The sequence below is a fragment of the Cervus canadensis genome, chromosome 33, assembly GCF_019320065.1.
Source record: "Cervus canadensis isolate Bull #8, Minnesota chromosome 33, ASM1932006v1, whole genome shotgun sequence".
NCBI classification, from domain to species: Eukaryota; Metazoa; Chordata; class Mammalia; order Artiodactyla; family Cervidae; genus Cervus; species Cervus canadensis.
Window position 1 is genome coordinate 6,680,964 of NC_057418.1, and position 25,421 is coordinate 6,706,384.

General features: G+C 40.1%; 1 protein-coding gene and 1 pseudogene across 6 annotated transcripts in view; both read right to left on the reverse strand.

The window, feature by feature from the left end:
- Positions 1-23,642, reverse strand: part of VNN1 (vanin 1) — a 45,155-nt gene extending 21,513 nt beyond the window's left edge. The window contains exons 1-9 of one of the 6 annotated variants that reach the window (XM_043457216.1): positions 23,332-23,642; positions 18,772-18,951; positions 16,005-16,235; positions 14,584-14,714; positions 9,734-9,926; positions 8,485-8,776; positions 7,688-8,049; positions 2,589-2,759; positions 1,283-1,417 (exon numbers count right to left, since the gene is read on the reverse strand). In XM_043457216.1, coding sequence (XP_043313151.1) covers positions 1,283-1,417; positions 2,589-2,759; positions 7,688-8,049; positions 8,485-8,776; positions 9,734-9,926; positions 14,584-14,714; positions 16,005-16,217 — 1,497 coding nt within the window. In that variant the 5' untranslated portion in view covers positions 16,218-16,235; positions 18,772-18,951; positions 23,332-23,642. Of the gene's footprint in view, positions 1-1,282; positions 1,418-2,588; positions 2,760-7,687; positions 8,050-8,484; positions 8,777-9,733; positions 9,927-14,583; positions 14,715-16,004; positions 16,236-18,771; positions 19,149-19,388; positions 19,491-23,331 lie in introns of those variants that run through there. The other 5 variants (XM_043457215.1, XM_043457218.1, XM_043457217.1 and 2 more) reach the window with 5 other exon arrangements.
- LOC122434248 lies at positions 10,706-10,803 on the reverse strand (annotated as a pseudogene).
- Positions 23,643-25,421: the final 1,779 nt, after the last annotated feature.

Genomic DNA, 25,421 nt, shown 5'->3' on the forward strand with positions numbered 1-25,421 from the left:
CAACAAGACTATGATGTGGTATCTTGGAATGATTAAATATTAATCATGTTTATAAAATTATATTCACTTGTTTGGGGTAATAGCCTATTAGACATATTTGGTCATAAGTTAATCAAGGTAATCTTTTTGTGATGTTAATATAACAGAAAGCAAGTGAAAATATTTTATTTCTCTTTGAGTGGAAGAATAAGAAAGATGCTCAAGGATAATTTGCCCTTACTTGTTTTCAATACTAAGACGCATTGTTCTTTAATACTTTAGAGCAGGAGATGGCAATATTTCTCTGTAAAGGTAGTAAATATTTTCAGCTTCTTTGGCCATATAGTCTATATAGTCTCCATCACAGCTACTCAATTCCACAACTGCAGCATGAAAAACACCATCAACACTACTGAACAAATGATGGCTTTCTTCAATAACACTTTTAGCTATGGAGACTGAAATTTGAATTCCAAAGGATTTTCATGTGTCACGAAATACTAGTCTTCTTTTAATTATCTTTTTCAAATCTTCATAAACCTAAAAACCTTTCTTAGCTCACAGGCCATTAAGAAGCCAGATTTGATAAACGTCTACTTTAGTCACCCTATTAATTTGCTTACAGGTTGACAAGACAGGCAAAGCTCTAAATAGGCAGTCAATCACCACTGAAAAGCACATAAAAAGTCTTCAGGCTCTTGAGTAGATTTCTAGCTGTAAGCTCAGCTGCTCTCTGGGAAACATTAGTGCTAGCCATCAAGCCACACCCAATTGGCTTTTGAGTTTACTGACTTTTTAATCAAAATATACAGAGTGGCTGAACCGTTAGAAAATACATGCACTTTGAACAATCAGGGATGATAGGATTTTAGCAATAAATACATCACAATTGGTTTTCCTGTGAGAGTCCCATATCACTGTAAAAGTTAACGTATATACAATACTTACCATGAGCTGGGAAGTTGTCTGAGCACTTTAACTCTAGTGACTTATTTCATTCTCACTTAAAAAAAAAAAAAAACCTAACAGATGGGTATAATTGTTGCTCTTTTTCAAAATTTTGTCACTTTATCTACTTTATATTGTCTGGTGTGTGTGTGTGCATGTGTGTGTTTCTAAACAAGAGAAAAAATGTGTTAGCAATTCATTGATATGAATGATCATGAGCACTATTATCAAAATCCCAGATCCATTCTTCTTTTCATATTCATTATTTTTTAAATCATCCAAAGTAAAGATAGAAAGTGTAAATATTCTACCAATCTAATGAGTACACAATAGGTATTATAACTATGAACATTACCCTTAGCACTTGTGTGGTGAGGTCTGGTAAAGCAATTGGCGCACTATCCTTCTCATATAACCTTCCAAAGAGAGTCACCGTCAGAACAGGTCCAGATGTTGGCTTCAGGCTGAACAAGCGTCCGTCACTTGATACCTAATTAAAACACAGGGAAGCTGAGAATAACTTTCAGTTGTACAACCTCACAACACACTCTTAAAATTCGGTACAACTGGATGAAGAAACAATGAAAGTAATGGCCATATTCTACTCCATCTGAAAAACTTGAAAAAGTACAGAGAAAAATTGGAGCTATAGAATTGGCAGTTACTGAAATGGCTGTATTCTACATCTTATAATTTACTCATCTGAGAGGGCATCCCATGAGTTAATAAACACAAAACAATGGATTTGAGAATATATGAGAGAACTCTTGTTCTCTCAGGCAAGAAAGACTCCTCCAAAGGATCAGGAGGGCTTGACCAAGGTGGGGTTGAGCTGAGCTTGTATCATCCCTCACACTCACTCATCACAGACTCCCTATCCACCCCCTGTCCTCAGCTCCCCACAGTAACTGTTTGGACCAAGAAAGGGGAGTAAGATTGGCACCTGCAGGCAGTCAGTGGGAGAATGTGGCTGAACAGAACACTTGAGCAGGAAGAAATTATTTCTGGCATATTCTTTTTAAAAGGGTTGCTTCTTGCCAGTTCAGCTGCTATCCAATTCTCCTTCAGCTTTTCTTTCTTTCCTTTTCTAGATGGCCACCCAGGGCCTTCGAACACACCACGAAAAGAATTCTTTTCAACTGTCCTAGGCCATCCAACGCCCCCCCCACCCCCACCCCCCCACCCCGCCAAACAAGGAGGCTTCCTCTGGTAGGACTGGTCCTGCAATTCTTCTCTAGTCTTCTTTCTACCTGACAGTCCTTAAACCGTCCAGCCCACCCCCTGAAGTCCCCACAGTAAGATATACTTCTTTACACTAGCTATTCTCTAAAATAGGGGTCCCCAACCTCCAGGATTTAATGCCTGATGATCTGAGGTGGAAATGATGTAACAATAAAAGAAATAAAAGGCACAATAAGTGTCATGTGCTTTTTTGTTGTTGTTCAGTAGCATCCCAAAACCATTCTCCCTGATGGTCCGTGGAAAAATTGTTTCCCAAAGAGGTTCCATGTGCCCCATGTCCTCGATGAGCCCTAAGGCCAATTTTACTCTCTCCAAATGAAGACTTTCATGATATCTGCAAGCACTTGGGCAGGTTTTCTACTCAAAAGATGCTTCTTCTTACATAAAATGATTTATCAATATTAAGCAAAGATTTGTACCTGAAATTCTTCGGGTGCAAGCTGAATTTCACTCAGCAGCACCTCAGGAAAGACATACTGGGTTCCGAATGTGCCACTGAGGGAGAACATTTCAAACCTGGTGGAAGCAGTCTCAACTGAGTCACCACAAGTGTCTAAGTCTGTTGTTCTACACTTCAGCAGAGTACAAATCTAGGAACAAAATAACAGGACAATACGTTTAAAAACAGTTAAGTCTTAGGAAAGCCAATTGAAACACTCTCTTGATCTAGCAAAAAATGTCTATGTCCTTTTGTTTATAATGTTTGCTATAATATTGCTTCCTCATTAGACTAATCTGCTTTCTTGCTGAAAACTACTGCAATTAGCAAAAAAAAAAAAAAGACTTCAGGCCCTAGTGTTTTCTGTGTACATGCCAAGTCACTTCAGTTGTGTCCGACTCTTTGTGACCCTATGGACCATAAGCCCATCAGGCTCCTCTGTCCATGGGATTTTCCAAGCAAGAATACTGGAGTGGATTGCTGTGCCCTCCTCCAGGGGATCTTCCTAACCCGGGGATCAAACCTGCATCTCTTACATCTATTTCTGCAATTCACTGTAAAAAGATTAAACCACATAAAGAAATAATAGGTCCTTGGTCTATAGCCATGAACAATTATACCTTATTGTTTTCAAGTTAGCCATGCTTTTAGTCATCAAGAGTGTTCAATTATCTTTAAAAAGTTTAGACACTAGTTTAATTTCTATCTTATCATCCATTTGTAACAATGAAGGAACTTTGAGGTTGTAGAGAACTCTAGAGTTGATCTAGAGACAATTTGTGAACTGGAAGAATCACATACCCTACACCTGAGCAAGGGCTGAAAGCGCTTTCCTTATCCTGCATAGTTACACTATACTACACTATATTACAAAGTTATGTGTGTGAAAATTTCAGTGTATGAACCATCTCACCATGTGGATGCAAAGCCCCCAAAAGGAAGAACCTTCTTCACTTATCTCCATCTATACTGCATCTTCAAAATTTTACTCCAAGCCACCTTCATTTATTACCTGACTAACGCAATGGCCCTTTGCTGGTCTTCCTCCTTCCACATTTGAAGTTGGAGAGCAAGTGTTTTTGGGCAAGTGTGTCAAGACGGGATGCAAACAACTTTCACATAAAGGTACAGTGAATACATGCTTCTATTTTGTTCCCTTGCAATCCTACTAAAACAAGCATTATTATTATTGTGGAAGATGTGAACCCACAAGATTAGGAGAACAGGAGGAGGATAGACTAGAGCACAAGTTTAGAAGTTTGGGTGTTGACACAAAAATGGTGACTGAGGAAGCAACCCACATGCCTATCAATAGACTATTGGATTAAAATGATGTGGTACATATGTACAAAGGAGTCTTTGGAAGCTTTGTTGCTAAGTTGTGTCCAACTCTTCTGCAATCCCACGGACTGTAGCCTGCCGGTCTCTTCTGTCCATGGGATTTCCCAGGCAAGAATACTGGAGCGGGTTGCCATACCCTTCTCAAGGAGATCTTCCCAGCCCAGGTATCGAAACAGAGTCTCCTGAATTAGCATGGGGAAAGCCTAGAATCAACCTGTCTACATTGCAGAATGGGCTTCCTGGTGGTTCAGATGGTAAAGAGTCTGCTTGCAGTGCAGGAGACCCGGGTTGGATCCCTGGGTCAGGAAGATGCCTTGGAGAAGGGAATAGTTACCCACTCCAGTTTTCTTGCCTGGATAATTCCATGGACAGAGGAGCCTGGTGGGCTACAACCCATGAGGTCACAAGGAGTTGGACATGACTGGGTGACTCATTTTTGCTTTCACACTGCAGAATACTCAAAAGATTCCATCCCTGGGAGCACTAGGTACCTCAGTAACTGAGAGTAAGTTGGGGTGCTTAACGAAAGGAAAACTGGTAGGAAGTTGTAAAGGGTGCCTCAATGCTGAGTCCCCAGACACGGATGGGCAACTACCCTTCCCCAGTTCCAATAAAAGATGGAACCTTTATTTCCAGAGAGGGTGTTTAGATGGAGACTCTGAAAGACTTAGTAAGGAGAGTTTTTGAATGAGTCATGCTGAATAGTGATACCATACCCTTCTACCTTGCATTTCCCCAACTTGACTGTCTTGTTGTTCAGTCACCCAGTCATTTCCAACTGTTTGTGACCCCATGGGCTGCAGCATGCCAGGCCTCTCTGTCCTTCACCATCTCCCGAAGTTTGCCCAAGTTCAGGTCTGTTGCACTTGGTGATGCCATCTAGCCATCTTATCCTCTGACACCCTCTTCTCCTTCTGCCCTCAATCTTTCCCAGCTTCAGGGACTTTTACAATGAGTCAGCTGCTGACTCTCTACATTCTGTTAAAACAGTGTTTTTCCTTCAGGAATAGGGTTTCCTAATACATTACAGGACAGGAATCCCAGTTAAATCTGAAGTTTATGTAAACTAAAAATACCCAAACCAGTTTTTAATATCAATATGTCCCAACTATTACCTGGACATATTTGTTTTTAATCTGTATTTATCTGAATTTTGAATTTACTGGGGCACCCTGTATTTTTATTTGCTAAATTAAGCAAACTTATTCAGTAAAGGAATTAGAAGAATTTTGAAATATGGGAAACTGAATCATCCCCAAAGGAAGTCTCTAAAGACACTTGCCTCAGGGATTCTTCTAGTAAAAAGCCCAGCTAGACTGTCCCCCCATGAAGCTTAAAGTTGGCAAGTTATCAACCACATGCTCAGAGTTTTCAATCAGTTTCAGTTGAAAAAAAAAAACAAAACAAGAAAAGGGTCATCATATATGTGAAGAAATTTTCTAAATTTAGAATTTTAAATTTAAAAACCTGTCTGGCACCGGTGGCTTAGCTGAAGGATCACTGTCCGGCAATAAAAACAGAGAGAGTCTTGGATTTACTTGGAGGAGTAAGCAACCTCCCAACACTAAGAAGAGACCTATCGCTGATCCCCTCAAGTGGAGTCAAGACTCTGGGGCAGGCAGAGAGGCAGATAAGACTGCGAGGGAAGGCGGGAAAAGAGAGGAAGAATTGAAAGAATGCTATCTTGTTTTATGATCATTTCTTTAAACTTAAAAGTAGATCACAAATAATAAAAAATAATATATCATTTTTTTAATTTTAAAAAGCAGCATGGAAATAAAATACCATACATATGTACCACATATATAATGCAATATATGTCAATATGCCATGTAATATATGATAATATTCATGTGGCAATAGATACTCTTCTACAACATAATTTTTAAAACTTATTTCCAATCATTGGACTTTTTCTACCTGTGTTCCTGATAGCATTTTTTCCCCTTTCTTCTAGCACCTCAGAGCTCTGAGAAGGAATATTGATTCCTCCCACATTTTCATCCTTTCCTTTTTTGTTGCTCTTTCTCTTAGGCCTATAAAGATAATCAAGTTTCTTTCATCTATTGGAAAAACAGAAACAGCATTACCGTGAGTCTCTGTCTAGCTCCTATCTCGTTTCCCTTCTTCCTGAATCAGATATGCTTTTTGAAGAAGAAATATTCACTCATTCTTTGAATATCCCCACTTACCTCTCACTTTTCAACCCACTGTAATCTGTCTTTCACGCTATCATTCTGAGCCCAGGAGATTCCAACAAAATTATATATTATTCATGCAATAATGGTAAACCTATTGCATAATTACACTGCACAGTTTCCTCCTTCTGAGAGTCTCTACTTACCTTACCTTTAATAAGAGTTCTCTTTAAATGCTCCTTTATTTCTCAATCATAATTGCAGGTTCCTATTCTTCTGTTTATTTCCTGCCCAAACACAGGAGCTTCAAAAGATTCCACCTTTAGCTCACTATTCTTTACCATTAGTCAGCTTTTGCAATTCACTCTTTGTTGTGGGTTTATCACAACTTTTTTCCTGCTGATTTTCCAAACTGTATTTCTAAATATAATATCTCCCTTAAGTGTCATATTACATTCAATAGCCTACTGGATACAACTGAATGTCCCCAAAGTAATGAAAAGCCCACACATCCAAAGCTGAATTTACCATCTCCCCCACTACCGTCCAATTTGCTCCTCCTCTCTAATCCTGATCCGTCAAAGCATCCCATTCATCCAGCCATTCTTGCCAGAAACCTGGTACATTCTAGACCCTTTATTCTGTTTTCCTGTTCCATCTCAAATCAGCTACTAAGATTAGTTTTCTAAATATTTCTTGACTCCATATCCTGATTTTATTCATATGAACATAATCTTGATTGAAACCCTTGCAGGACTATTTTAATAGTACCACTAGTCATTTTGCCCTATGTTTCATGATCCACAGTGCAACCAAAATGATTTACTCAAAAACAGTTGTGACAGCATCATTCCCTTGCTGAACACCTTCTGGCAGAAACCATCAATGATAGAACAAAGTCCACGTCTTAGGAATGACAGGTAAGGTCCTGCAGGGTGTGATCCTGGCTCTATGCTCATTTTCCATCCATCCTCACTTCCTATGCTAACACTTTAGTGACTCAGCTGTTTGTTCATTTCTGTATACCCTGCTTTTTGACACATCCACCCCCTGCTCAGGCTCTTCACCCTATCTTGAATTCCCTCCCACTTTTTTTCTCCTGGATAAAACAGCATAAACTCAAGCATCACGTCTTCAGAAATTTTCCTGGATCTCCAAATTAGACTAAATGTAGCTCTTTATTATTCTTATAGCAAAATGCACCTTCTTTGTTCAATCACACGCCAACCTGTGCTGAAGCTATGGTCATCTATCTTTCTCTGCTACGAAATTCCTCAAGAGGCAGGTCCATGCCTACTCGTCTTCATCTCATTAGTGCTGAATATATATCTGGTATGTGTTTGGCATTCAAGAAATGTCTGCCAAAACGAGCAAACATTGGACTGACATCTAAGATCACAAGTTTTAGCAAATAAAAATTTAGGATACCCAACTAAAGAGAAATTTTAAGTAAACAGCTAATTTTCTTAGTATACACATAAACACCAAAGTAGGACATACTCATAATAAAAGTAATCCATTGTTTTTTTTTGAAATTCATGTTTAACTGGGTGTCCTGTGTTTTATCCACTAATTCCCCTGCCATCAAAACAATCATTACCTGTAAGTAATAGGTCCCTTCGACAGTGTGTAGTCCATCAAATGCCCCCAGGGCATAAACTTCATCTGATCTTTTCTCAGACATCTTGTAACTTAGATGACAACAGAGATCTTTCTGGCAAACTGTGTAATTTCCTCCAATTCCTTTGAGCTCCAAGAAGCTGAATTCATCAAAAAAAATGATGCCTGTAAATTCCTGGTTTCCCATTGAGTGGGCTTTCACACCACTGGCATAGGAAGTCCAATTCACCACGGGCGTGGGGTGTGGGTGGGAGTCCAGTTGTGCAAGGAGGAGTTTTCCCTTCTCTGTCTTCATATCATAGTGAAATGCTCGTGGAGAATCAGGTGCATAGATGCCACTCCCTGGAAATGACAAGTTGGAAATGACACTTAAAACAGAAAACAAAAAGGAGTTGCATGGGTGTTACAGTTATTCTAAACTCATATGAACATTTAACTTCTTCTAAGCTATATCTTTCATTAATTTCAGTAAAATATGCTGATAAAGTCAGACAGATGAAGTGAAATCCAGTAAAGTATGACACGAAGAAGCCAAGAAGAGAATTTCATGTAAAAAGTAGTGAATTTTGAAAAATAGAAAGAGAGTGTATATTCAAGTTGAATAAAACTAAACCAGTTTATGAAATAATTTGGGTTGAGATTGATTGTACTGCATGTCACCAGCTAGATATGCAAACATTAACAGCTGGAGAAATTTTGTAAAGGAGTACATGTTAGCTAAAAAAAAATATTTTTTTCCTTTTTGATTACATCAAAATCTTAAAGGCTACACATTACCTGTCATTTTCTTCAAGGGGTAATGTAGATTGGATGCTAGGAAGTTGACTTTCATGCCCATGGCCCAAGCTGAGTGGAATTCAATAGCTGACAAATGTGGCAAAACATTCATCCAAGCTGTTGGGAAGAGTATGGTGTCCACACGGGAATCTCTCACCAGAGTCACAGCAGGATCATGGAAGAGAATATCAAAGCACGTGAAAATGCCAAACTTTCCAAAGGTGGTGTTGAAAGTCACGACCTCGGGTTCCTTGGGTGCATTGAATTGATCTTCATTCAAGAAAAGGTTTTGCTGCAATAAACAGAAGATGATGGGGGGAAATCTCTTAAAAGAAGTTGGTCCAGATGTCACAGCATCTAAAAAAGCTCAAGCACACATTTATTAAAGTGTGCCAACCTCATCTACGACCACTGTCTCCACTGGGAAAGAACGTTAGAGAATCAGAGATGATTATGCTGATAGGAACCTTTGGCTCAGGTTCCACATTCGATAGATATGTATAAGGAAGTCCTTATCTATTGACACCTTCTTGAATATTATTATACAAGACATAAAAGGGAAATGATAGCTTCTATTTGCCAAGAGCACTTAACAATTTTCTGCAGACAAAGAACTTTGTTTGCTCCTTTTCTCTTTGAAAACAAGACTGTCTGGTAAGTTTTTCATTCTAGCTATAGCCTTTGCCAGGTCATGTCATTAAAAGCTCAAGATGCAGGGCTTCTCTGCTGGTTCAATCCCTGGTCCAGGAAGACTCCACATGCCACAGGGCAACCAAGCCCATGCCCCACAGGTACGGATCCAGTGCTCTAGAAGCCACTGCAATGAGAAGCCGGCACACTGCAGCAGGAGTGACCTCCCCTCACCGTAACTGGGAAAAAACCCACACGCAGCAACGAAGACCCAGTGCAATCAAAAATAAATAAATAAATATCTTTTTTAAAAAAGGAAAATGACCATCCATCATTAAAAAAAAAAAAAAAGGACAAAGTCCAAAAGGCAACATTTTATTTCAAGGCAGGTCACTCCTACTGACTCCCACACACTTCTAATGACACACTCCTGTGTTCCTAAATGTACAGGAAATATACTTTTTCTAGGACCTTGCCACAAATAGTCACTAGTTTCTATGCTTTGTTTAGACTCTGTCTCTAAAATGAGCTTATTGTCAGCAATAATGATTGTTTCCCTTCTTGTTCACTTTATCTTACTAAGCATTCAGTAACTGAATTATTTGCAAATAAATTCTACCTTATGGTAGCGTGCCACCAGTTTTCCCTTAGAATCAAACACCACATCAGTATTGTATTGGTAACGACCGTCAGGGGGACACTGAGGGTCACTGGCATTGCATGACTTCTTGTCCCCGATATTTGCCACAACGTAGATGGAGTTGTCCTTGGCCAGACAGCTGAGTCTTTGTTGCACTGGGGTACGGCCAAATCTGTTACATATTCATCGGAAGAGGAAAAAAAAAAATAAAGCTTAGCTTTTAATAAAATTCAGAATGATAGTTTCTTGAATATATATGTAGACACAAAAATCAATTCTAAATAGCATAGATAGAAGGGAAAGATTAAAACAAGAAACTTCAGAGGAAGTACATGTTTGTGGCAATTTGGTTGTAGAAAACTATTCTATGATGAGATTCTGGGCTATGTATTTTTTTCATAGCATTTATCATCATCTGTTAATTATTATATTTATTTATATGCTCATCTTAGGCCTCCCTGGTCACACAGCTGGTAAAGAACCTGCCTGCAATGCAGGGGAGCTGGGTTTGATCCCTGGGTCAGGAAGATCCCCTGGAGAAGTGAATGGCTACCCACTCCAGAACTCTTGCCAGGAGAATTCCATGGACAGAGGATCCTGGTGGGCTACAGCCTGTGGTGTCACAGAGTCGGACACGACTGAGTGACTTCCACTTCATAACGTATATCACATCTCATAGATATTATGGGACAAAGACCCATATCTCCTGTCCGCTGAACCCATGCCTGAAAGAAAAATGGCACTAAAATCATTCTGAATGAAAGAACAACATCTTGGAAGTAAGATGATTCTGGGAAGATGGCACCGGGAATCCCATCTTTCTACCTAATTCTGGGACTTCATCCGTTTCTTCCAAGCTGTCCAATTTGTTGCATATAATTGTTCATAGTAGTTTCTTATGATCCCTTGTGTTCCTGTGGTATCGGTTATAAAGTCCCCCCTTTCATTTCCAAAAATATGAAAGGTTTCAGGGATTTTCACGCCATCCTTGCTTGGGGGACAATGCTCATCTTCTCTGTCTTGTTCCACTTTTAGTGTATGTGTTGCACAAGAGGAGTTCCTGCCTAATGGGTATAGAGTTTGAGTTTTGCTTGATGTTCTGGAGAAGGAGAACACGATGGCTGCACAACAAGGTATATGTACTTAATACCACTGACTACATTTAAGGGTGGCTAAGATTCTAAATCTTATGTAATGTGTATTTTACCTCACTTTTTTTTTTTAAGTGGGAAAAAAGCCTTGGCAGTAGAAAGGGAAATCTTGTTCAGGAAATTAGCCACTCTCTCTGGAGCAATAGCAACTTTAGGGGAAAAAAAGGGAATTTTAAAGATGCATTTTGGGTCATAGGAGAAGAGCTCTGCACAAGAGGTTAAGAAATCTTTTCCAAATGTAATAGACAAAGAGGTACCATTAGATGTTTTGAGAACAGAAGTCACATGATATGAATTTTCTTCAAGGTTAATAGGGCATCAGAACATAGAATGTACTAGAATATCAGAGTATAAATGTGGGGAATCATTAGAAAGCTGTTATCATAGTTCGGTTTAGAAGAAATAAGGGTAGGACTAGAGCAGTGCCAGCCTGTATGGAAAAACAGAAATACTGTATATTTGTTAATGCTTGATTTCTTTATTTCTTATCATGTTACCAGTAGTTGTCCCAGTAAAGCAATTAAAACACAATTTTGAACAGTAAGACCTCAGAGTATATAACATATAGCCATATTTATTCTTTACTGGCATAACACTGAAATAATAAATGGCTAATAGAAGGTAATTGAAGAATATCTGAGAAAGCTGTGATAACTATTGGAAGAATGAAAATTTGGTGCCATCTGCTGGCAATATAATCAAAACCATAGCAATGACCCACAAAACATATCCTTGAAAAAACCAACAAGGATAGGAAACATCTTTTAAAAATTATTATTTTAATGCATCTATATAAGTGACCATTTAATAACATTTCCCTTCATTTGCTTAAATTAATATCTGAAATGCACAGATATAAATATGAGACATTAAGCCATTTGAAACATATTTATCTCAAATCTTTTCAAAGACTCTAAGTGGTAGAATAGGCACATGAAGTAGAACCCTACTGTTCTGGATTTCTAAAACAGCCCTTATTGCATATTTTCCTTTGTCTATATTAATTTTGAAAGTGTACCATATATTCTAATCTATTTCCATCTAAACTAATTGTTCAAACTCTTTGCTACACCCAGAAAGGCTCCCAAATTCTTTGTTAGACCACAAGTTTTGATTTGGAGTTTCAAAATGCATTTGGTTTATGTTAGCGTGAATCTGTTTCTCACTTAATCCATAATATTTTCTGAGCCCTTAATAAATGCAGAGCTCTGTCCTAGGTCTACTGGGAACAGAAAAAGGAGGTGAAATGGCAGAATTAAAGTGTATTTCCTAAGACAAAGCATTCAGTCTCAAAATATAATAAAAACTGTTGGTAATGGAAGACAACTTTTCCTAACTTTTAAGAAGTGCGCATGAAACATTCAGCAAATATTTGTTGGGTCCTACCACTACACGGAGGCGTCCCTGGTGGCCCAGTGGCAAAGATTCTGCCTGCAATGTGGGAACCACAGAAGACACAGGTTTGATCCCTGGGTTGGGAAGATCCCCTGGAGGAGGGCATGGTAACCCACTCCAGTATTCTTGCCTGGAGAATCCCAAGGACAGAGCAGCTTGGCAGACTATAGTCCATAGGGTTGCACAGAGTCAAACACAACTGATGCGCGCACAGGCATGCACCACTACAGGAAACACCATGCTAGACACGTGGGCTTCTGGGGAAAGGCATTCTACGCAGAGCTGTCCACATGCACAGGGTGGGAGATACGGGGGAAAGCAGGGCTGGTGCCCTTCAAAATCCTCTTCAGACTTCTACTGTCTTCATCCCAACACCAGCATCTCTTTGCCTAGGTTACCATCATAGCTTTTAAACTATCTCCTGCATTTTTACTGATCTTTCTGGACTCTTGTCTTCATGAGGACACAGGAATGATCCTTATAAAACTGAAGCCAGAGCATGTCACTTCTCTGCGCAAAACTCACCAGTGGCTGCTTTTTCACCTAAGTACCAAAGTCATTAGTATGGCCCATGGACCCTTATACTATCGGGGCCCTCCAAGCTGTTTGCCTTTCTGCCTCCATCTCCTACTTTTTTCCCACTTCTTCACATCATTTCATCCACACTAATTTTGTTGCTGTTCCTAATATGCCAGACATGCACTCTGACCACGGAACCTTGGTGTTTAGAATTCCCTTGGCCTGGAAGGTTCTTTTCTCAGATACCCATATGACTTCCTCCCTCACTTCCTTTAAGTCTTGCTTAGATACCACCATGAAGCCCTCTGACAACATAAAATTTAAACCTCATACTTTCCACCATATTCACCTCTCCTGTTTTATTTTTTTCCTATAATATTTATTTTTACTCCATACTGTAGATAGGTTGACAGGTGATAGATAACTAAACAAATATCTTTTTTTAAAATTTCAATTGGCTGTTTTCACACTTAAATATAAGCTCCAAAGGACAAAGTTTTTTAGTTCTTTTTGTTCACTCCATTGTCTGGAACTGTGCTTGGACATAATAGGTATTAAAAAACTGTGTTAAGTAAAAGCAAGGACAGAGATGTTATTGGTTGATGGAAAAAAAAGAAAGACTACCAAACTTCCTGAAGTGGAACAAATGCAACACCCTGGTGGGAATTCTCAGATAGGCCCTAGGAAATTTGGTTCTAGGGAAAGGTCATTCAGAAAGAAAGAAAGGCAATTCCTAATGGAAGTAAGAACGGAAGGCTTGTCATTTAGAACTGAACCTTGAGCATAGGACATGGTTAAATAAGAAATAATTATGCTGCAATGAAATGAAATTAAAATAGTTTGTTAATATTAAGGTAAATAATAGTGAACTTTGTCAAAAATCAAGGTGTCCCTATATGCAGACACAGTTGTTAGTTTGTGTGGTTTTGAGAGCTTTTCCAAAAAAGGAATTCCTACAATTTTAGCAATGGTGCATTTGGAAATGTGAGTCAACTGACATGATTCTCTTAAATGTATAGTTCATATGTTTTCCTTATAAGTAATAGTGTAGTTTTATCAGACTTCATATTTCTTATTCTAGATTTGACTTAAACCACTTATATGGGACTTCCCTGGTGGTCCAGTGGCTAAGACTCCAGGGTCCCAATGCAAGGGGCCCAGGTCCAATCCCTGGTCAGGGAACTTTACCCCACATGCAGCAACTAAGCTCCAGCAGAGCCATATAAATTAAAAACAGAAAATAACTACTGACACAATTCTGCTCTATCCACCTCCTAGGTCCTCATCTTAAGCTTTAAGAATTTCATATACTTCCGTGTCATCCAACTATCTTATTGATGAGAAAGGGAAAATTTTAATATATTAAACTGACATGTGACTCTCTTTCACTATTTTCTCACACCGTTTTAAAAGTACAGACCTACACAGGAAAGCAATTTTCTGCTCACCAGTAAGGAGTCAGAAGAGTAGAGTCTGGATATGGTTCTTCCTCTAACCAAAAACCCTGTGACCCTAAGTAAGTTACACTATCATCTCTCCATATTCTTTCCCTCAGTGGAAATTCACATTGGAATTCGATTCTGATGCCATCTTATAGCACTAACTTCACATTCACGTTCCTAATACACATATTTGTAGGAGATGAAAAATTTTAAAACTATCATGAAACTTACAGCTGATAGTGAAGCTTATACAATGATCTACAAAGTTTTCTCAGATAAGGTTAATGTTCATGGTTAAATTCTCCATAATGCATTTCTTTACCTGTCAGGATTATCACAAGGGATCCAGTTCACTTGAGGGTCTGGGATATCCTCCAAGTATGGGTAGATAGATTCCCTGGTGAAGTTAAAACCGTAAATGCCATCTTCTGGGGTCACAATGATATGCGCACCCTGTTACAAATGAAGCAGAATCAATATATTTTTCAAATAAGTGAGCGATCAAAGAGGCGACCTCCAAGAGGACCTGAGTGGCTGAGAAACAAAATTTTCTTTTTTTCCTATCTTATTCTTCTGTTTTTTATATATTTATAATTTATTTTCTTTGCCCAACCACTTTCATTTCCTAATCCCACAGTTATCATTTCTATGTCACTTTTTCATTGTTTCATAGCTGCTAATAGTTTTCCAGGCTACTCACAGGCTTGCTACTTGCTGTGGTTGTTAACTATAAACCTAACTCTTCCCTGAAGAAACACCCTCCCTGACCTTTGGCCAGTTATCTTGCCTGAGTATGTCAGGATACTTATCACTCACTCTTCTGCTCCAGCCTTCCCCACCTCATACCCTACAAATGCAATCCCCACTTCTCAGAAAGGAGCTCTGACATGGTTATCTGAAGGGTGCCAGGCCTAGAGGTCCAACCTGAGCTCACCTGGGCAACTCTGGTGGAAGAGTCACCCTGAAAGCTGCTGTGTGTGTGTGGCCTTTAAGGAAGCAGTTGAACTAAAGGTGAAAAAAAACCTCGGAACTCTTAATAACCTTTTAAATCTTTGTATGTACAAGAATGTATGTTGATAAATACATGCTATATGTATACATTCATGACTCTCATCAGACTTTATATATCCCTTGTCTTTACCTGCTCTACACATAGCTTATTTCAACCACATTCATTCAAGCCACACAAGCAGACTTAACCCTTCATTCAATTCAAGAAGTTACTAAGCACTAACATACGTACTTTTGTAATTTAGTATGAAGTATATAATACACACTGGTAAGTAATTTGCAACTTAAGTTAGTTCTGGTGTTACAAACTAACATAATAACCTACAAACTCTGAAGATCACAAAAGTACACCATTACTCTAAGAATAGCTACTGATGCATGACCCATTCATCCTCCAACCCTCCACCTGACCCATTCATCCTCCAACCCTCCAACAGAAAAGAGCAACAAAATCAACAAAACAGTTGAATTCACAGCAAGTTCCTCTAAGATTTGTTGTCAATAATACCCAAGTTGTGTTTTCTAAATGTTGCTCTCACTGTTAGGGAAGCATGTAATAGTGTCCTTGCCCTAAAAACTAGGAGCGGGGAGGACTCTGATTGCAAAACAAGGTCTTGGCTACCCTGAGACATCTGTCATTCCAAAGTGTAACTGACCCTGACAGCGATTCTATCTACGGGGACGCCACCCTTTCTCTACATGGCAGCCAGGAGCACACTTGAGAAATGGTACCTGCTTTGATGCTGACGTCACGGCTCCCTCCAGAAGATCCAAATTCCGGTTCATTACTGCCAAGGCCTCTTCAGGAGACACGGGCACGGGGGTGGCATTAGGCAGTATGACTGCGTGCTCATAAACAGCTGCAATAAAGGTATCCAGGGAGCTGGCTCTGGAGACGCAGAGAAACAAAACGGCCACAGAGTTCAGTATCTGAGACACAGTCATGCTGAAGTCCGGCGGCTGCTGAAAAACAGAGTGAGCCCTGTTATTTATAGACAGACAGAACACAGGGAGCCACGTGGCTCCTGGAACTTAGTACTTTCAAAATAAATGGCAAAAGCTAGCTTTAAGAAAGCCCTGTGATTTTTTACATCGCAGACATAGATGTAAACAGATCTTACATAACAAATGACCTTCCCTTCTTACAGGGCTCGGTGAGGATCAAATAAGAAAATGCATGTACGTTTCCATCTGCTAGGGTTGTCATAACAAAGTACCATACACTAGGTGATTTAAACACCAGAAATGTATGGTCTTGCATTTCTGGGGGATAGAAGTCTCAGAGGAAGGGGTTAGCCGAATTGGCTCCCCCTGAGGGCTGTGAGGGACAGATTTGTTCCTGCCTCTTTCCTTGTATTTAGCTGTCTCCTCCCTGTGTGTCTTCACCCTGTGGGCACGTCTGAGTCCCCCAAACTTTTACTTTTTTTACAAGGCCACCAGTCAATGGCTTTAGTGCCCATTCTACTCCAATATGACATCATCTTAACTGATTACATCTGAAATGATCATATTTCCAAATAAAGTCACATGCTGAGGGGCAGAGGGTTAGAACTTAAGCATATGAATTTCTGGAATTCATACATGCTAGAACTTCAACACCTAGTAGTTTATGCAAATAACTTGAAGAATAAATGGCTTTTCAATTGTGAATTATTATTACTATCACCTTGTGAATATTTGAATTTCATATTTTGTTCACTTTCGTTGCCTCAAAATGGTGAAGACTCGGGACAAAGAGGAATATTCATTGTCTATATGACATATCACCCCCCAAAAGTAATGGCTTCTAAGAGCAAGCTTGTATGATCTCACATTTTCTGTGGGTCAGGAGACCTAGGGCAGCTTGGTTGGGTGCCTCTGTCCACGATCACCAAAGCTGGACTGGGAAAAGAGTCAGCTCTAAGTTCTCGGCTCATGTGGCTCCAGGCAGGCCTCGGGTCCACACTGGCTGTGGCCCAACGCGTTCCTTGCGGTGAAGGCCCCTGGTCGCACTAAAAGGAAACTCACATGCTGGCATCCAGCTTCCCTCAAACCCAGGTCACACGAGAACCCACCATCCAAGATAGAAGCCGCAGTCTTTAGTAATGTCATCTAGAAAGTGACAGCCTGTCAATTGTTGTATTATATTCATTAAAAGTACGGTGCAGGGACCCCAAAACTGGTGCTCTGTGACAAGCTAGGGGGTGGGATGGGGTAGGAGATGGGAAAGGGATTCAAGAAGGAGGGGACACATGTATACCTATGGTCAATTCATGTTGATAAATGGCAATAACCATCACAATATTGCAAAGCAATTATCCTCTAATTAAAAAGAAATGTAAAAAAAACAAAAACAAAAAACAACACCCAGTCAGCACACTTGTTGGGAGGGGCTTACTTACCCATGGGCATATATGAGGCACAGATTACTCTGGACCATCTTAGAGACTGCAAACCACGCAAGCCATAGAGGGTGAGTATAAAGAATGAGAGGGAGAATAAGAAGGTGATAGAGGGAAGAGAAGAGGGGGAAAATAAGGTAAAATAGAAAAAAGCTTAGAAATTTTGGTATGGAATTAGAAGGCAAATTTAGTTGTGAATTAAGGAAAACTTTATGTTTACAGAATTAGTGCTTATGATTATTTATTTTAATTTTAGATTTCGCTTTGGATGGTGTTTTTATTATTCAGTTTGCAGAAGAGTATGTATTAATTTTTTTTAACTTCAGTACTATCGTAACTTTATTCTGTGACTGCCAAAGCAGCCAAGAGGTTGTGTTTACTAGGTACTCTTAAGTCTGTAGCAAATACCAGCTCCCTCTGCTTGCCGATCTTGGGGTTTTCCCTTCCCAGGTGGGTAGAAATACATGTACTTCAGTACTTCACAAGGGTGTTGACCCAAAACAGACTATGGGATACTTCTCCAGCAAAGATGGGTTTATTCAGGATCAGCAGAGAATTGCAATTCGGGATCTGCCACCATGGGGAGCAAGGCAAGAGAAAGAGAATGCTTTTATAGAGAGAAAAAGGAAGTTGAGAGAACTAGGGTAAACAAAAAGTCCCTGGTTTTTCCTTGGCTGAGTTCTTGCCACAAAAATTCCTTGCCAGGAAAGAAGAGTGGTCTTCTTCCTGCTTGCTCTGCTCTTGTCACGGGACATAAGAACTTCCCCTTCTTCTCCCAACTCTATTTAATGGAGGTTTGCGTTTATCCATTTTTTTTCACAAAGAGATTGCAATCATTCCATAAGAATTTATAAAGGAAGCTCTAAAAGAAAAGTTAAAACTGGAATGAGTCACCTAGAGATTTAAAAAGTATACTGCTTTGATCTTATTAGAATTAAAATTTAAATAAGAATCTCCCATTGTGTTTCCAGTTTGACGTAACAAGAGCTTCGAAGTCCTCTCATTTTCTCAACCAAAAAACAACAACAACAACAACTGAAAAGCAGCAACTTTTTTAGATGTCATAAAACTGAAGTCAGCACACATCACTACCCCCAAAATTAGAGAGACAGGCTTACCTGGAGTAGAAGTCCACTCAGGCAGCCAGTCCTGGTATGATCACTCCAGCTGTGTTTGCCAAATTACTGGACAGGCTTGTGAGATAAACACGGAGTGGGAGGGAGGGTGTGGAGGAGGTTTCAGTATTAGGAGGGTCCTCACATTTTTCTGACTTTTCTCCAGAAGCCCAACCGGGTTCTCTGAGGGAATAATGAGGAAGTAAAATATCCTGTGCTGCTTGTTATAGGAGAAGGAAAAATGCACCTACTTTGAAATACATCCAGAGCATTCTGTTCTCTTAACCAAACCCGTCTTCAATGGAAACAATTTACTAGAGCCTAGCCTTTCTGGGGGACAGTAAAACCCCATCTCTAACCCCCTTTAACCTGCCTGTCCCAAGTAAAGGAGGAAAGAAAACAGCTGAAAAACACTTGTGAAGGTCACAGCCCAGGGACACAATCCTATTATAAGACAGAGATTTAATAGGGCTATTAAATAGCCCTACTTAAGCTGATGGATGGAATTCTATTGCAAGAACAACAAAAAATAAATAGATTTAATAGACAGAGGGCTAGATAACTCCTCCCCTTCCCCACATTTACTACTACATCAAGATTCCAGTCTACCTGACACATACCATTTGGGAGAAATCCTTACATGGATGATTGTTGTTCTGGGAGCTTAAACCGGGACTGGTGACACCAATAGCCTCTCTTATGATGCCTCAGTTAAATTTCTGATCCTTAATATTACCTAAAAACTGGGTTTGCCTCTTGGTGTGTATATCTTGAGCCAGAAGATATAATCAACCCAAAGGGCAGAAGGAAGGATTTTTTTTTTTTAACTTGCAACAAGTTAGAACACCGAGGATATTGCAAAATGGGGGAAGGTTTACTCTAAGGGTGAATTGGTATTCATGAAGGGCCTTGAGCAAAGAATTCAGCATAGACTTGGGGCCAAGGTTGGCAGACTCCAGGCTCTAGTTGGCTGAAGTTAGGAGGGTCATCATCTTTTCTTAGATTCCAGTCAGCCTGGTGGTTGGTGAGTGAGTCCTCGGTGGGTGTTTGGATCCTACAAAACAGCTCAAGAATGTGCTTCAGACTGATCTTTACCTTCAGAATTGAACTGGGAGTCTTTACAACTGATATATTGTCTCCAAGACAGTCAAGTCATATTTCTGGCCTCGATACAGCTGTTTGTTTTTTAATTTTTTTAATTGGAATATAATCCTTTTACAATGTTGTGTTAGTTCGCACTATACAATGAAGTAAATTGAAGTAGCCATATGCATACATATTCCCCTCCCTCTTGGACCTTCCTTCCACCCCCGCTCCATCCAGCCCCGAGGTCATCACAGAGCTCTGAGCTGAGGTCCCAGTGCTTCCCAGCAGCACACACAGCAGGGCATATATGTCAATCCCAATCTCCCGGCTTGATCTCAGAGGTTCCTTTAAAAAAAACTTTAGTTCTCTTGTTCCCTTAAAATCATTTTCTATGGAGACCTATTCTGCAAAGACAAGCATTGTAGCCAGGCTTACATCACAAAATGGCTTAGGTCTAAACTGGCTTCTCATGTCAAAACAGCCATGTCTGATTCTTTTCCTCTGGGAGGCCCCCCTATCCTATCTGTCTACAAGTATCTGTCTACGGGGAAAACAAAGGAAACAATGAATGTGGCGGTTTAAGGGATTAGACTAATTCTTGCCCCAGCACTGCCACTAGCTTGTTGTGGGGCCTTGGGGAGTTCATTTCCCTTATCAGCGATCTCCTCAGTTTTGACCCAGCTAATCTAGTTGATTTAGCTGATCCAGCTAATTTAAGGGAGATCAACAAAATGCTGATCTCACAGGGTGACATTGAGGATGAGATAAGACGAGCATCTGAGAACACCTGCATGTATACCTATGCACACGTGTTTTATGTGCAATATTGTGACTTATAATAAGAAATATATATTTGATCTTTATTCTCATAGACAGAGGAGCATCGCAGGCTACAGGTCATGGGATTGCAAAGCGACTAAGTGACTGAGTGACTAACACTTGATATTTTTTCCTCCACAGAGCGTTTGAAATCCTTGGAATTTTTTGTGATGAGAGAAATAAAGATGTCTTTTGTTTTGTTAATAAAGTGACTTTTGGAAAATACCTAAGGCTGAGAGCTGGTTGATAGGAGAACCAGCCAAGGGTTTAGAAGATTGGAACTTTCAGTCCCATCCCCCTGACCTCCAGAGAGGGAGGAGGAGCTAACCTATAGTCAATAGTTTAATCAGTCATACCTATGTCATGATGGGGTTCAGACAGCTTTCTGGTTTGTAAACGGGAAGACATGTGGGAAGAATCGCATGCTCCAGAGGACAGGGAAGCTCAGAGTCCCTCCCCCATACCTCACCTTCTGCACCTCTTCCATCTGGCTGTTCTTCAGTAACATCCTTTTGTCATAAACTGGTAATCAAGTAAGTAAACTGTTCCTCTGAGTTCTGTGACCACTCTGGGAAACTCATCAAACCTAAGGAGAAGGTCCATGAAACTTCTAATCTATAGCCAGCTGGTCAGAAGGATAGGAGAATACTGGGTTCACAACCAGAGTCTGACAGGGGGAGAAGGCAGTCTTATGGCATCCAACACCATCTGCAGTTAGATGAGGTCAGAATTGCACTGAACTGTTGGACTCCAAGCTGGAGTTGGAAAATTTCTTGATGGTGTGGGGGAAAAATTCACACATCAAAATCAGGTGTCAGAATCATAGCTGGTAATCAGAAGTGGTATTAGAGTCAGAATTCTAGTGTGTGTGATAAAAGATTAGATCTCTGTTTCTCTACAGTTTCTAAGTATACTCTGGGTCTCAGTCACCCAGTTGCAGGGACTCTGTGAGCCTATGGACTGTAGCCTGCCAGGCTCCTCTGTCCATGGGATTGTACAAGCAAGAATACTAGAGTGAGTTCATTCCCTTCTCCAGGGGATCTTCCTGGCCCAGAGACTGAATCCACATCTCTTGTGTCTCCTGCATTGGCAAACAGATTCTTTACCATTAGCATCACTTGGGAAGTCCTCTAAGTACATTCACCTACATATTAATATTTAATGGCTAGAATACTGTCAATTTCCTACTGACATTAATCTAATTGATAATGTTGTTTATATTGTAAGACTATATATGTTTACCATAGGACTTAATACACCTTTTCTTTTTTTAATAGTCTCTAATCATTATTATATGACTTAAACTAACTCTCATGAAAAAATTTTTTTTTCTTTCCAATGAATTATATACATTGTTGCCTCAGAAACAGTAGCTGAAGCCAGGAGAGTGGCTTCACTTTGCAAAGAAAAAATTTCAATGAGGAAGACACAGCTGTGAGGGTTGAGTCTAGCAAGGTCCTTATTAATGAGTCATGGTAAATAAAATGAGAATTAGGGAGAAGGGGGAGAGACAAAAATAGAGCTCAAAGAAATAAAAGACATGGGATGTTAAAAGATAAGGGCCAAAACAACATGGGATATAAAAAGAGGGACACTAGGTTGTTTACTCACGGTAAGAGCTGAGAACACCCATGGGATGCAGTGATTTTGCAGTTCCTGGGACTGGAGAAGGGGCAGAGGTTGGCTATATAAGACGCATGGGGTGAGGGATGGTAAGGAAGCTGGGGCCACTAGATACTAAGGCAAGCTCCAAACAACTGTCTAGAAGAGAAAGAAGAAGCCTAGAAAAAACCAACACGAGGCCATCATGGGGAAGAAGCCTCCATCCTGCACAGAGGAGTCCAGAGCACAGGTTCCACCCTAGCCCCCGGAGAGAGATTCCAGGTATGATGGAAGCAGAGAGACCACAGGCATTTTCTGCTGCCTAGAATGTCTCCAGCTTCCTGGAACTGGATTGAATTAAATGAAGTGGAAATAAACACGTGGGAAAAATCTAGAAAAGCAGTTGTCATATCTTTTAGGGGAGGGGAAATGTGTCCCCAAACTCGGAGAGATCCTCAGCCTCTCCCACATATCCTAGACAGCTCCTCTTCTCTCACATACGTGTATCTCTTCCCAGAGTTAATAAGTGACCAACCAGGAGAAGGACTCAGGATGCCAGGGTCAAGGGGCCGAAGGTAACTGGGGAAAAGGTGACAAGGTGGCCTTTTCTAGGGAAGACGCTGTCTAGCACAGGTTCCAACAAACTCCAGAGGATGAGAGGGTTTAACCAGGATTGGGTACATTCTAAGACAATACTTTCAGAAGGAAACACTGTGTGTTCTGAAGTAGATCATTTATTCATTTATCTCTTTTTAAATTTTCGTTCACAAGTATCTAACTCCCATACAGCTGTTCCATAAAAGTAGAATAAAGAGATAATGGAAGGATTTCAACTTGTTAAAAAGTTATTTAAAATATATCTGTGTTTTTAACTTTCTGTATCCTAACTGACCAGGACCAAATACTCTCCACATTCTCCACACAAACCCTGTGCATTTACAAATGAGAGATACAGTATTTGCATACATTACAGCAGTTACCACACAAGGACTCTTCATGGCTCTCCTCCCATAGACACAGGTTGCCCCATACTTGGACATAGTGACAGATACTTACGTGCACCCACACAGAAGATGACTGCAACTCCCAGAGTGAGTATGCAAAACGTGCGCACTCATCCATTTCTTTTTAAGTCTTCTTAAGTTGGCTGTTTCAGCAAAGTCATGACACATCTTCTAAACAGATACTATGGGCTGGGCTCTCTCTTTCCCCCCCTCTCTTTGCCAAGCTAATCCTGAAAGGATGGCAGTGAATGAGGATCACTGTAGTTACCCAGGGCCCTGCCCTAAGCATGGAAGATCCCTCTCAAACACTCTTCCATAAAGGCCTAGAACCAAGATAGGCAAAGGGGCTCCACCTCAACTCCGCAGACATCCGTCTCTTGAAACCTAATCAAAGAAAGCAAAGGATTAACTTCAGTGCAGATTTGGTTTCCAGTCCAGAGGCCTTCTCTGACAATGTCACTCTAAAAGCAGCATGAAGTAGTCAAAGCCCACAAACTTTGGAATCAGAAGCTCCCTGTTTCAGATCTACATATGTAGTAATATCAGAAGGACCTTGGATGAACATGCAGTAAATAAATCTACTGCCCTGGTGATCTTTGCAAATAAAGAAAACATTAGCTGCTGGCTATCATTGGCAATCAATATTTTTATTTTAATTCCTCCATAATCTTGTTCCTTTGATTCTCAAAATCACATTTATGTAACAAAATAAAACCCCAAATTCTCCATCACAGCCTAAAGACAGTCTAGAACTACAACTTGCCTTCATATCATAGTGTCTTTGTATAAGTTGTTTACATAAGGTGAACCTCAGTGTTACAATGCTGTCTCATTATTTCAAATTTTCATTATGCAATCTACTCCATCTGTTCAATTTAAAAGAATAGAGCAATACTTTTTAGCTTGCCTCTTAAGTCCTTTCTTCCCCAATTGCAGCTCATAATCTGTTAGCCAACCCTAAAATTAATTTAGTGAGTCAAGATTAGCCCTTTTCTTTCAATGCAGCAAAATGGAGTAGACTGCAGCTAAGTTGCTCTGTGTGATCCCATAGACCGCAGCCCACCAGGCTCCTCTGTCCCTGGGATTCTCCAGGCAAGAATACTGGAGTGGGATACCATTTCCTTCTTTAACGCATGAAAATGAAAAGTGAAAGTGAAGTCTCTCAGTCATGCCCAACTCTTTGCGACCCCATGGACTGCAGCCTACCAGGCTCCTCCATCCATGGGATTTTCCAGGCAAGAGTACTGGAGTGGGTTGCCATTTCCTTCTCCAATGGAGTAGACTAGAATTTTCAAAATTAGACTGTGTTGGGTATAATTATAGCTATGTCTAATTTTGGTTCGAATTATTTTATAAAATGTTTGTTTCACTAAGTATCTCTTTGAGATACGTCTTAATGGCACTGGGTTATGATGTGCAATGGACTTCTTGCTCTGCATTCTAGTTGAAAATAGTTTCCAAAACACAGCCCTAAAGTAACCTGACAGAAAAAGAAAATACATGGGGATTTTTAAACTTTAACCCTGCCTGCTGAGAACTAATCAATATGTTTTATGTTTTTACCTTGCAGCTCTAATTCTGTTCTTGCCAAGACTAAACAAAGTATTCTAGGGAGAAAAGTTCAATGACAAATGTAACACTATTCCAATTAACTGAATCCAGCACAATTCTTAAAGAAATGCAATGATGACCTAGAAGACAAACTAGTAACAAAGCCATTCTTACATACTTGAGTGTTTCTACCTATAAGTAATATTGGCCTTCTATCGCGTGCAATCCATCAAAGGCACCGCGTGCATACACTTCATCAGTTCATTTCTCAGACATCTCGTAAGTTAAGTGACAGCACAGGTCTTTCTGTCAAACTGTGTAATTTCCTGCGTTTCTCTTAAGCTTGGTGAAGGTGAACTCACCAAAATAAATCATCCCTGGAAAATTCAACTGCTCAAATGAGAATGGCTTGACACCTCTAGCCTAAGAACTCCAGTCAACAGCTGCAGGGTAACTGGGTTCTCATTGAGGTCGAGACTTCGATTCTGAGAGCATCAGCTAGCCACTCTCTGTCTCTCTTTCCAGGTTCTAGTGATACACCTTTGACAGCCTCCGGTGCGTAGATTTCACTGCCTATGGGTTACATGAAGA